The sequence below is a fragment of the Gambusia affinis genome, linkage group LG06 (assembly GCF_019740435.1).
Source record: "Gambusia affinis linkage group LG06, SWU_Gaff_1.0, whole genome shotgun sequence".
NCBI classification, from domain to species: domain Eukaryota; kingdom Metazoa; phylum Chordata; class Actinopteri; order Cyprinodontiformes; family Poeciliidae; genus Gambusia; species Gambusia affinis.
Genome location: NC_057873.1, coordinates 19,421,364 through 19,433,194, shown reverse-complemented (window position 1 = coordinate 19,433,194; position 11,831 = coordinate 19,421,364). Strand labels below are relative to the sequence as shown.

Sequence of the window (11,831 nt, the reverse complement as noted above, 5' to 3'; positions counted from 1 at the left end):
CCTTCCTCCCCCCACTTACCCTTTCCCCCTACGTAAAGTTTTAAATATGTCAAAATAGAATAAAATAGGAACTTTTTTAGCTTTATGCCATGCTACATAGTTATTCCCTCATCAAAAACACACCTGGAGTGTTGCTTTGATTCCTTACTGCATGTTTGAGGAATATCCTTAATCTCCTGTTGCAGCCATTCAGGGCTGTCTAAACAAATTGCTCTCCCAAAGCTCTTCCACAGGACTCCTCCTCAGAGCTGTAGTCTCCAGCCAAGCTTCCACCACAGCAGCAATTAGCAAATACCTGGTGGAATGGTGTATCTGCTGAGCTCATTATAGGAACTACTTCTCAGTCCTATGCTCCTCAAAACAGTTATAAACAGCATAATTGAGGACTATTTTTGTAAAGAGCCTCTCAAAGACATATGGGTATTTGTATGTATACATCATTTTTACGACACCTGAAGTTAACATAGTGACTTGATTGTGCAATAAAATGGCACTATGAGCCTGGAAAATACGTATCTTTTAACCCCCACCCTTCAATAAGTAATTTTAGTATTTCATTTGTTCTGGATGAAAAGGACAGTAAGTCATCTTTACATTTAGATACAGCACACGTACAGCCTTATAGGTGACCTCTTTTTTTTACAGGAGATGTTTTACTGTTTTCCTCCCATTTATGACAATTTTTAATTTAAATGCAATGCTGTTTTAGCAAGTGAGCTGCAGTAAAGCCAGTGCTTTAGAGGTGATACTTAAAGAGAGCTCACAGGAAGGAATTTATTTATGTAGTTAGTGAGTTAGTTAGTTCAGTGGGAAATTAAATCTATCAGCTGAAATACAGGAAAAACACCTGGTTAATGTGGAATTTTTCATTATGAGACTTCACACTGAAATTTTAAAAACTGCCTTTGTCCACAGTTCATCTTTGGTAGTGTAGAGAAAAAATATGAAAGTAATTATGCAATGTTTTGCTTATGTAAGGTATACATACTCCGTGGCAGTCAAATTATTAAAAAATATAAACACAGGTATAGATGTAACCAACATACTGATGAATTGTATCAACACAGCTGATAAAATAACATCTGGGCCTCTGGCCTTTAAATACGAACATAAAAACAGTTAAGAAAAATGGAAAAACAAACAAACAAACACTAGTTTCGAGATATTTATTTATTTATTTGGTTTCCATTGGAAAGTTTTCAGATGCCAGCATCCCTGAGAAAATGTAAAATGCAAAACTTCGGGACAGCCCCATCCATGTGGGCAGAAACAAGCTGCAAAAAAGTTTTAGTTCCAAGCAATCGCAACCCTGCGCAGCTTTCTTCTTACCATCCTTTGACTGTGAGACACTCTGGTTAATTCTTGGAGATGAGGAGATAGTGCCTCCCCCTGCCTTGCAAACTTACTGCAGAGCGGATCTGAGAGCTGTCCATGGTAGTGCTCTGTGATTAACCTTTTTTTTTTTGAAACATGGTGGATCCTCGGAGAGGGGGAAGTACCCTGCTGAACAGGCATCATTGGCATCATTTCAGCTTGGGTAGCATAAGCAAGCAGGTAAAAATATCAATCAAGTAATTTTAATGCAAAAAACCCGACCTTTTAACACATGCTATTAATACCCTATCAACCCCAATTCAGACACAGGACAAAATATATATTTTTTATTTTTGCTGTCTTATGGGTGAGTGTTCCTTCTGGGGCTTTTCTCACAGAGTGATTCACTGACCTTCATGCTTTCAATTGTTTCATTGAGCGTAATAAAAGAAACAAAACATGTCTAATTGTCCTTTAGAAGAACCTCCACAAACGGATCTCAGCTTTCGCTGCATTTCTCCTGTCAACTTCCAGTCCGTCTCACTCTTCTATGCGTTCAGCTCAAAGCAGCCCCGGCGGTGCGTCTGCATGTCTCTCACCCTGCGGATGGACTGGATCTGGGGGTGGTGGGCTCCCCAGTCGTTCCAGTGCTTGAAAGGTCCCAGTTCTAACACGTACTGGTAGCCACGGTAGCCAGGATACTGGTAACCCACCCACCTGTGTGAAGAAGCAAAGAGAAACAGATGTGACTTACATTCATGCTTAAGTTTATGATTAACTTGGATGGAGGCAATATGGCGCATTGCAAAAGCAATTTTGCACCTTGCATTTTTCCAGTTTTATATCATTAAGGCAACAAATTTCATTCAGCATAGCATTTTATTGGGATTTTATATGACTGACCAACATGAAGGTTTGAATAAATGTGAATTTGAACATAAATTATATATGGGTTTAAACAAATTGTTTTGTAATTAAAAGTCTGAAAAGTGTGATGTGCATTTACATTTAGACCTCTTAACTCTGAAAATCCTAATTCAAGTTGATAGCTTTTTTTTTTTTACAATAATCTAATTAATAAAATAGTGTGTAATCTGACACCAATATAACGTTGACTCCGATAGTCCTAAATACGAGTTCAATCATCTTCTTTCAGACTCATGTAGTTATTAAACAGAGCTCACCTGTGTGTAATTTAATCTCTGTTTTAATCCAGCTGTTTTTTTAAAGCCTCAAAGCTTAGTTAGAAAACTTTAGTGAGGAAACAGAACTGCTAATAGACAGATAAAACCTATTAGAGGGTTTAGGTGATAAAATAAAATCTCAAATTGGAAAAGTATTACATTTAAACCTCCCAAGACAAGGCGGTGCAGCAAAACAGACGGTGGGCTAGACTCTTTGTGAAACTTTCAAATTGTAAAGAATAGAAACCTACAAGTAATTTTCTGTTCATTTTACAAATATACACTCATTTCTTTGGCTCCAAATCCTTTTACTGTGTTCCAGTGCAAGAGCAAGTGCTAACATTAGGGCACAGATAACTAGTGACTGTAAATAGACAAAAGTAACATTAAGGAGAAGATTGCTAACGGCTTACGTTCCACCAGTGACCTGAATGCTGGCGACACGATCCTGGAAACCATAGGACCACAAGCTTGGAATATCCTCATCACACACTTCCATCTTACGGCCTTCAAAGTTTGCACATTCAAACAGACAAATCTTGTGGTCTTGTGGATCCTACAAAAAAAATACATTCACCTCATGGTGAGTTACCTCTTTGCTATAGATATGTTTGATCCTTTAAATAGAAAGCAAGATTGTACATTTTGAAATATCACCCAATAAAAAAAACACATCTAAGTAAAAATAATCTCAAGCCTAAAAATACACTCTTGAAAACATCTAATCAAAAGCGTAATGCATCAAATAAAAGTTGGATTGAAGAATAAGAAAAAGCGATGGTATCCAGAGATGGATAAAAATAGGACGGTGACAACACACCATTCGAACGGGCCTGACTGACATCATGCGGTCACACCGGTAGCTGTTGGACCAGGTATCCCAGCGGGGGTACTCGCCCTTCTCCAGCATGAACATCTCACCAGTCATGTTCTGCTGCTCGTAGCCAACCCAGCTGGATGGTCAGAAAGACAGGTATGTTAACATGTGTTGGGGAAATGTACACTTTATTGTACACGCTCTCCCAGTTGATCTCACTAGCGCGGACTCACTGCCACATTCACCAAAACTGGACAATCTATGCTAAAAGAATAAGGGAAGTTCTGCAGGCAAATGGGGCTCCAGCACTGTTCTCAAAAAGTGTACTGAACGAAGCATTTGGTGACTGTATATTACATTGAGGCACAGCCTGTGAGACAGTTTGGTGACTTACGGTCCACACTCCACCCTGATGGAGCCAATTCTGTCGAAACCCTTCTCACACAGATTAAGGCACTCTCCAAACAGGTCCATCCTGCGGCCTTGGAAGTTTTCATATTCATAGAGGTATATCTGGTAAGAAAAAAGATGTCAATTTAGATGTTTTAATTTGCTTTCTTGGACTACTTTCTGGTTTTTGAAGTACCTTGTGATTGTGCAGGCCAATGGCAGGGTGACTCCCAATGCTGCCCTGAACACCTGAGTGAGACATGATGAAATCTGAAGAGAAAGCGATAATATAAATCACCATCACATGCAACCAGGAGAGCAAGGAAGTGTGTAACAGTCTATTGAAGCTGTTTTCTTGTTAAAATCAATCTGTGTTGAAACTGAGAGGCTACAAAGCTGCTAAACCTCGTAAAGGTGATCAGGCTGTTTAGGTACAAACAAACGGTCGGCCCACAGTTTGGGGTTCCCTGAGAATAATTTAACTCAGGTGAGACTGATGACATCAAGATGCCTTTTTAATATAACGATGGTGAAAATTCTTTATGCCACCGACAAAATGCTCAAAAACTAAAAAATATTTTGTTTGTGCACACATGCATGCATTTAAAATCATATATAATATTTATAATTTTGCTTTTTTTAAGTTATACCAAAATTACTACAAATGTCTGTACACAACTGCTGTTTTCCTGTAACTTTGGCTGCTCATGTTGCTCTGCTGCACCTGCAGAAATAAGACATATTATTAAATACTCACACAGGTTGTGTACCTCTCTTCCTGTGTGTAAGGAAGTGAACATGAATAAAGCTGAGAAAGTTGCTCTTTTCTTCCTGAATTATGTTACACTGGACACTTTTTTAAATATCTACTGTAGTAATATTTTTGCAACTGAAACATTTGTGGTGAGTAATAGAAAGAATCTGATAATTAAAATTAAGTGACCTTAAATCAATATAATAAATAACCCTTAAAAAGCCTTTTCTGTTCTTGCATTTGCTTAAAAAGCCTGAAACCCAAACCAAAGACGGCCTGCGAAAACTGCGTGTGCACTCCTTTGAAAAAGGGTATTATTGATCTCTTCCACATATTTTACCTGGCCAGAATTATTACTAATAGCGCCATTGTTAGAAAACTTCAATTTTCTGCTCCAAAAAGTGACATTTCTCAAAAATATTCTGAACATTCCTTGACGTTTTTTCTTAGCAAGAGCAAAAGAAACAAATTTGTCATGTCTGGATCCAATTTCTTCTCACTCGTCCCTGTTGATTTTATCTTATGGTAGCATATTGGTATTAAATAATACACTAATGTACGTTATCTAAGTTATCCACCTACTCAGTCTGGCTTGGTTGTTTCAGTCCGCTGAGAGAGCAAACCAGAGCATCCTCAACTAGCATCCTTGCATTTCTACCAGAGACAGAAGACCTCGGTGTGGACACTTACAGTCACAGCTGAAGGCTGAAATGGACCGATCTTTGAAGACAGTGATGGACGGAGGCCTTTTGAGTGGAGATATATATATATAGACATTCACCTCCAGAGCGAATCTATAAAGGCCAGATTCTGACATCTCATTGGCTCAGAGCTGCTGGGAGAACGGTGATGGGTCAAAGGTCACTTTTTAATCCGTTGGTGATCTGTGCTCAGTCAGCAGCAGGGTTTTTATTGTGTAGCCCCATTGTTGGGGGCTGAGGACAGTCACTGCCATCAGCAGAAAGTTGGTGACACACAAACCCACACTGAACCGTCTACTTTTAGGTTTTGAACCACATTTTTCCATTGTTGAACTTAACCTCCTGCCACTTCCAACAGCTATTTTGTATATTATTTTTATGGCCTTTTTTTCCACCACATAATTTTTTTTAGCTTTTCTTCCATGTTTGCTGCTAAGCCTTTGAGCCCTGGGACGGTAAATGTGCTGACTATAGGATTGGCATCGGTGTTTTTGTTCAGACAGGGGACTGCTGGTCACGGTGCTGAAGTGCCCCTGTTATAGTTAGGCCTACTATATTAAATTCACATACAAAAACATATTAAGAGAGTAATGAAAAAATGTAAGCATACGTTAACAAGAAAGATATTTTAAAATGTAAGGTGAAAACAAGTGAGTAGCTGAGACATGGTCAAGTTAAATTGACAAAATAAAACATCCAGATTGGTTCCAGAGCACAAATGCATAAAATAAATGCTACCTATTCTTTAGAGAGCACTTAATGAACAGGCCTTTAGTGGCCTGACGGACCTAGATTTTTCACACCTGATTTGCAGCTAACAGTTAGTCTGCTAAATAAAACTTTTGTTGTCGTTAACCATTTGGTTTTTTTTTCCAGTTTCATCACTCATACCCAGATGTACTAACAGATCTGTAGAACCATGAAATTCATAGACAGCAGCTTTTCTTACAACATGAAGGAGGCTGAAAGATCTCAGAAAGCAATACATTAAATATTAAAACACCATAAATACTTTTTAACCTTTTTAGGACACATTAGTAACAAAGATCAATGGGATTAAACTACTCATCTTCATCACAATTAATTTGGTTCACATGAATTGATGTCAAAATATAATCTGATTGTAAATCATTTCAGAGGTACAGCAGGCAGAATCCCAATGAGAAATTAGAGTCTAATTACCAGAAAGGGATGTTTTGGGAGCATTTGGGACTGAGGAAAAAACAAACAAAAAAAAAAAAGCACATCAAAAGTAACAAATAACTAACGTAAACCACAGGATTAACTTAAAACTCAGAACTCAGAAAAAACTAAACTCAAAACTCAAAATCCTCCAGATCTTGAAATAAAACGTAGTTCTCTCATGGTTAAGGTTTGTTATTATTCTGTTTTGTCCTGAATCATATTATTTCACTGCTGGACAAAAGAAATTACATCAGACTTTGGACACAGCTGGTTGACATGTTGCCATGCTTGTGCTGATGCTTGCTTGACAGTGAAAGTCTGTTTGTGTGTAAAAGTCTGAACAGGGATTAAATGTGTGTGACTGTGTGTGAATCCTCCCATGTGGTAGTGAGTGCATGTCAGAGCATGTGTGCATTTAGATCTCTATCTAAATGCACTATCTTGGTGATGCATTTGCTCTGTCATGAGGGGTGTGATGCTGTGATCGGCGACAACCACAGCGCAAGATGGACTTTTCTTGTCATGACCAAAACTGTGATGATCTTTCTCCTGAACTCTGCTGTGCCAGAACTCGGCCCGGCCCATTGGACACGAAGCACTTGGAACTTCTGCTTATTTGCACTGGGCACAGTGCCCTACGTTCAGTCCAGCTGCAGCTCACTAAAGCCCAACAGCTCAGTACCGAACAATGAACGGGACCAGCAATGTGCTGACTCCTGCCCCGACCCATACCGGTCCAGTTACATCTCAGCACCAGCATGTATAAATAGGTCTGTTCAGTTTGGGGTCAGGACGTCGTTTTTTTGTGAAGTCCCTGTGAGAATTGAGCGTCAATCTTTGTTGGGCAGTCAGGTAAGCCTTCTATCTTAGTTCTTAACGTGCAGACACGTGCCATTTTGTTTTTTGCACCTTTTCTGCACAATCACTCTGCTGAGTCACATAGACTGAAGGCAGTCAGGAAGACGCACACATACAAACCGTGCACCAGCAGCACACTTAGACATAGAGTTTACGTCCAACCTGCAAGCAAGAGGATGAAGTTTAAATCACAACATGTGGGTTTAGATTTTTGTCCGATGACATAATATTAGTTGAAACTGCACTGATGCGAAATCTTTTAAATAAACATGAAACATAAAATGTAGGTGGCATAAATAAATGTAAAAGTATGACCTAACTATAAGGTTTCCTCACATATTTTCTGTTCTGAAGGCAAATCTTCACTGAAATCCACAGTAGCATGGCTCTAAATAATCCCACCCCGCTGGGACCATGGAAGGTGAGAGAGATCATTCATCCCTGGAGATTACAGAAGGTGGATTTCATTTTTTCAAATTTCATTCCTAATTTAATAAAAGCCACCATGGTGCATGCACATGCGTGTTCTCTCTAGATCACAGTTTATGACCAGGAAAACTTCCAGGGCAAACGTCTTGAGTTCACCTCGGCCTGCCAGAACATCATGGAGTGCAGCATCGACAACATCCGCTCCCTCAAGGTGGAGTGTGGAGCGTAAGTGAGACAAAAACAAGAAATGTTGATTAATAGTCTCCTTTAGCCTTTTTTAAAATGATTTATTTGAAGTGTTTGTGTGACTGTGTGCTTGTCGGCGAACAGCTGGGCAGGATATGAGCACTCCAGCTTCTGTGGACAACAGTTTGTGCTGGAGAGAGGAGAGTATCCTCACTGGGAGTCGTGGAGTGGCAGCAACGCCTATCACATTGAGCGGATGATGTCCTTCCGGCCCATCTGCTCCGCTGTGAGTTTCTCTCCCAAATTGACAGCTTTAGCTTGCTCTCAGATTTTCACCGATGATTATGTGATGAAAGAATCGCAATACTTCCAAACAAAATTTAACTCAAATTACTAAAAACTAAGACAAACTTGAACAAAAGTAAAATGCAATCACCAGTTTGTAAAATGCAGCAGGGTTTTACCTTTGACTTTGCTAAGCAGACTGTTTTGTGTGTAAGCAGAACCACAAGGAGTCCAAGATGGTTCTGTTTGAGAGGGAGAACTTCATAGGTCGCCAGTGGGAGATAAACGATGACTACCCCTCCCTGCAGGCCATGGGCTGGAGCAACAATGAGATCGGATCTATGCAAGTTCAGAGCGGAGCGTAAGTCTTCATTTCTAAATGCACACAATGTAATCATGGCAACTGAAGACATGACTAACAGCCCATGTTATGTGGCAGCATTGTGCTACAGGACACAAACATTGAAATTAAGATGAGGCAATCTCTTCTCTGCTTAGTCATGAGGGATTGAAAGGGTGTGGTAAATGAAGCAGTCAGGAATATAAATAAAAGTTCATTTTCTTAAAATGTGTTAAGTAAAGTTAAAATATTTTAAATAGTACATTTGTAAAGACTGCATAAAAACATTTTGCTAAATGAAACATTCTTAACGTTACTTGGTGGATTTGGGGATGAACAAACAAATGAATTAAAGAGCTGCATGATTTCTCTTTTTCAACTTGCTGGCCTTGCTGTGTTAAAAACACCATTCTGACTTAAAGCCTCCAGTGAGGCCCCACATATGTGCTCTAAGGCACTTACTGCACACGCATACAGGCACACACTTCAACTGAGGTAATAAGCTGAGATTCTGGGGTGCAATAAGATGTGGCACAAACCTGTACAAAGCACATAATCCAGTCTTCCGACCCTGCAGGCAGGAGACACCTACTTAACACACAGCATCCCAACTCCAAATATAATCAGATAGTGGCACAGCAGACAGGTAAGTAACAATTTTGTGTTTGGTGCTTGTTCACCTACATTTCTAATGGCACCCAGGGCAAGCCCATATTAAAAAAACAAAAAACAAAAACACAATAGGTTCTGCTGTTCTGATCTGTGAGAACAGGGTTGGTAGTGGAGTTACTTTTAATTTCTGTCTTATCTTATGCAAAATATTGCTTGATATTTTTGGTTTTGGTTTTTCTTTCTTCCTGCAGCTGGGTTTGCTACCAATTCCCAGGTTACCGTGGTTACCAATACATCATGGAGTGCGACCGGCATGGTGGTGAATACAAACACTACAGAGAGTGGGGCTCCCATGCTCAGTCCTTCCAGGTGCAGTCGCTGCGTCGGATCCAGCAATGAGGCCTGCAGCCGCCTCTCCCTACCACTCACTCTTCACCTCCTCTTCTTTCTTCTCCCCTCATTCATCTTCATCCATTCACCCTGTCATTCCTGCACCTTTTGGGGTTTCCCAATTGAGAAGCTAACACAATGTTTGTTTTGTTGCCAAATAAAAAAGCACTTACAAAGGATTGAGAGGAGAGAAAAAAAAACTGACAATGAAGAGAAGCTCTGGACTGATGCCCCATGAGGAAAGAAGAAAAGGGAAGTAAAAATCCTCGCAGTGGCAACAGAGCAGCGGAGTCACTCAGGCATTGCTGTGTAACTTCACATGTTTGTGGGTCACTATGGTGATGCCGGTGATGAAAACAGAAAGAATGGGCAACTTAAAATAAACACAAACTCAAACAGTCTGCTTCTAACCTGCAGGGTGTTGGGATTTCTTTTCTTTAACTGTTGCTTCCATAAATGTTTGAGATGCTCTGCCTTTTTTCTTGAGGCCTTCAGTTGATTGTGAGCTTGAATGAAGAGGGTTAATCTATTATTTTCTTTTTAAAGCCACTAAAAAATAAACATTGGGTGAAAACAGATAGGACTAAAAGTGCAGCCAATGTTACTGGAAGGACCTGGAACATATTAGTCTCACTATGAGTGATTGAGACATGCACTTGTAAATCAAGAACTAAATGGTTTTACCTGAGGTGCACAGCACTTCTAATTTAAAATTCTTGATATAGCACAACGGGTCTCAAAATACGGCAGCCATCTGGTTCAGAATATAATAACCTAGCCAGTATTACTGTATCTCCACCCAATGCAACCTCCACTTTTGTTAGTAAGCAGGAACTGAAAAAAAGAATCTGATACCAGAGCTTTGCTAAATTCTCAACACTGTGTTTCTAAATTCAAATGTTTTATTATACATGTCCATATTCTGATGTTTCCTCAGTGGGAAGCTGGAAATGTATACTTTTTTTCTGTTGTTTTTGAATGCATTAAATAGATTTGTCATCTATAGTACTGAGATAATTGTTCAGCTGTAATGTAGGAGAAAGAAAAATAAGCAAGTGGAAGAGTTTATGTATCTCTTTATGACAGTATTTTTCCAAAACAAGATCAGTTTATTCCAAACTCACTATTAGTTTGTGTCTAATAGAAGGATGGACACAAAGTGTTTTTGATTGAGCTGTAGATTAAAAAAAAAAATATATATTTTTGCTAACAATAATATGCAGAAATTGTCATATTCGGAACATTTTTCAAGAGTCTGTGGATGTAATATTAGTTTAAACTAATTTTTGCACTGGTAATTTATTGAAAAAAGAGCCATGATCCAATAAAAATTAGGGTAGAGGGAAGTCTTTCACCCTAAACAGGCTGAATGTTTGACAAACAAGACATGATAAAACAGATGTTGTTATGCCATCCCAATCATTAAGATTAGAGAAACTTGTGTTAGCTTGTAAGAAGGTTGTCTTTAGAAAGTGAATCTCTGAATACAAAATGTTTCAAATTAGAAGCAGGACTGATTAGGAATTAACAAAATGACTACAATGTCACATAACAGTTAATGTATGACTTGAGTTGCCATATAGAGTATTAGGTTAACCAAATTAATATGTAAGTAAATGTGTCTTGATTAAATGTTCAGATAATGGCTGCTGAAAGCTTCACAGCCAGTAAACTAAGCTTGGCTCCATTTCCTAAGAGCTTTAATTATGTCTTCAGATTGTCCCTGGCTTAACCAAAGGTTTACTTTGCATAATTCAGATATACTTTTTAGATACATTTGTGAGTAGAATATCTTTGGGCAGACAGTGAGATGCACAGCTGGTTATTTGTTTGCACAACTTCCATCACATTATTGCTGAATGCATTGGAAAATAGCGCTTCAACTTGAACAAAATTAAGCAATGTCTCAGCTTTTCTTTTGAGCTTCCAAATTAGGCTATACACGACCAGAAATTGTTGTTACATTTCTTTTTACGTGTAGTGGTTTTCGCAGAATTAAAAATATGCTACCATCATTAAACACAAAGAATTTGTTTGCTGAAAAATCCAAAATCAAGAATCGGAAAATACTCTCATATACTAGGGGAAGAAATATTTGTGTTTTTTTTTTGCATTTTGTGAACTTGCGGGTATAAGGCAAATACATCGCATAAAGCAAACATAAGTCGTCTTTTTCTTCACTATTTGATATCAAATCAAACTAAACTTCGTTTTCAAGGCTTTCTTAGATTATTTCTATTTACTAAGTGTCAGTTTTTGTTATTTTTTTCAGTTTCGGACTGTCCCATTCCCCAATCGTTTTTCCCAAAATACGGTTGATTTTAATTTTAAATTAAAAATATACTCGGGATTAAAATCTCAAGGGGGAAGGTTAACCGGACCAATG

The 11,831-nt window shown here is 38.7% G+C and overlaps 2 protein-coding genes across 4 annotated transcripts in view; one reads left to right on the top strand and one right to left on the bottom strand.

The window, feature by feature from the left end:
• The window catches only part of cryba1a (crystallin, beta A1a), a 29,743-nt gene extending 19,897 nt beyond the window's left edge, over positions 1-9,846 (top strand). The window contains exons 1-6 of one of the 2 annotated variants that reach the window (XM_044120224.1): positions 6,917-7,197; positions 7,558-7,624; positions 7,739-7,857; positions 7,963-8,104; positions 8,322-8,464; positions 9,307-9,846. In XM_044120224.1, coding sequence (XP_043976159.1) covers positions 7,586-7,624; positions 7,739-7,857; positions 7,963-8,104; positions 8,322-8,464; positions 9,307-9,454 — 591 coding nt within the window. In that variant the 5' untranslated portion in view covers positions 6,917-7,197; positions 7,558-7,585 and the 3' untranslated portion in view covers positions 9,455-9,846. Of the gene's footprint in view, positions 1-6,916; positions 7,198-7,557; positions 7,625-7,738; positions 7,858-7,962; positions 8,105-8,321; positions 8,465-9,306 lie in introns of those variants that run through there. The other variant, XM_044120223.1, reaches the window with a different exon arrangement.
• Positions 1,222-5,355, bottom strand: crybb1l3 (crystallin, beta B1, like 3). Of its 2 annotated transcripts, none has more exons than XM_044120225.1 (6): positions 5,150-5,355; positions 3,902-3,975; positions 3,710-3,828; positions 3,319-3,451; positions 2,912-3,054; positions 1,222-2,031 (listed from the first exon to the last, which is right to left on the bottom strand). In XM_044120225.1, the coding sequence occupies exons 1-6, from the start codon at positions 5,274-5,276 to the stop codon at positions 1,863-1,865; spliced, it is 765 nt and encodes a 254-aa protein (XP_043976160.1). In that variant the 5' UTR covers positions 5,277-5,355; the 3' UTR covers positions 1,222-1,862. The 2 variants fall into 2 exon arrangements, with proteins under 2 accessions (XP_043976160.1, XP_043976161.1); XM_044120226.1 differs by having other exon boundaries at positions 5,042-5,194.
• Positions 9,847-11,831: the final 1,985 nt, after the last annotated feature.

Coding starts and splice junctions, on each gene's coding strand:
- crybb1l3 (XM_044120225.1), bottom strand. CDS start 5,276: ATGTCAGAATCTGGCCTTTATAGATTCGCTCTGGAGGTGAATGTCTAT. Junction 3,976..5,149: donor TTCAGCCTTCAGCTGTGACT/GTAAGTGTCCAC, acceptor CTTTCTCTTCAG/ATTTCATCATGTCTCACTCA. Junction 3,452..3,709: donor ATCAGGGTGGAGTGTGGACC/GTAAGTCACCAA, acceptor CTGACCATCCAG/CTGGGTTGGCTACGAGCAGC.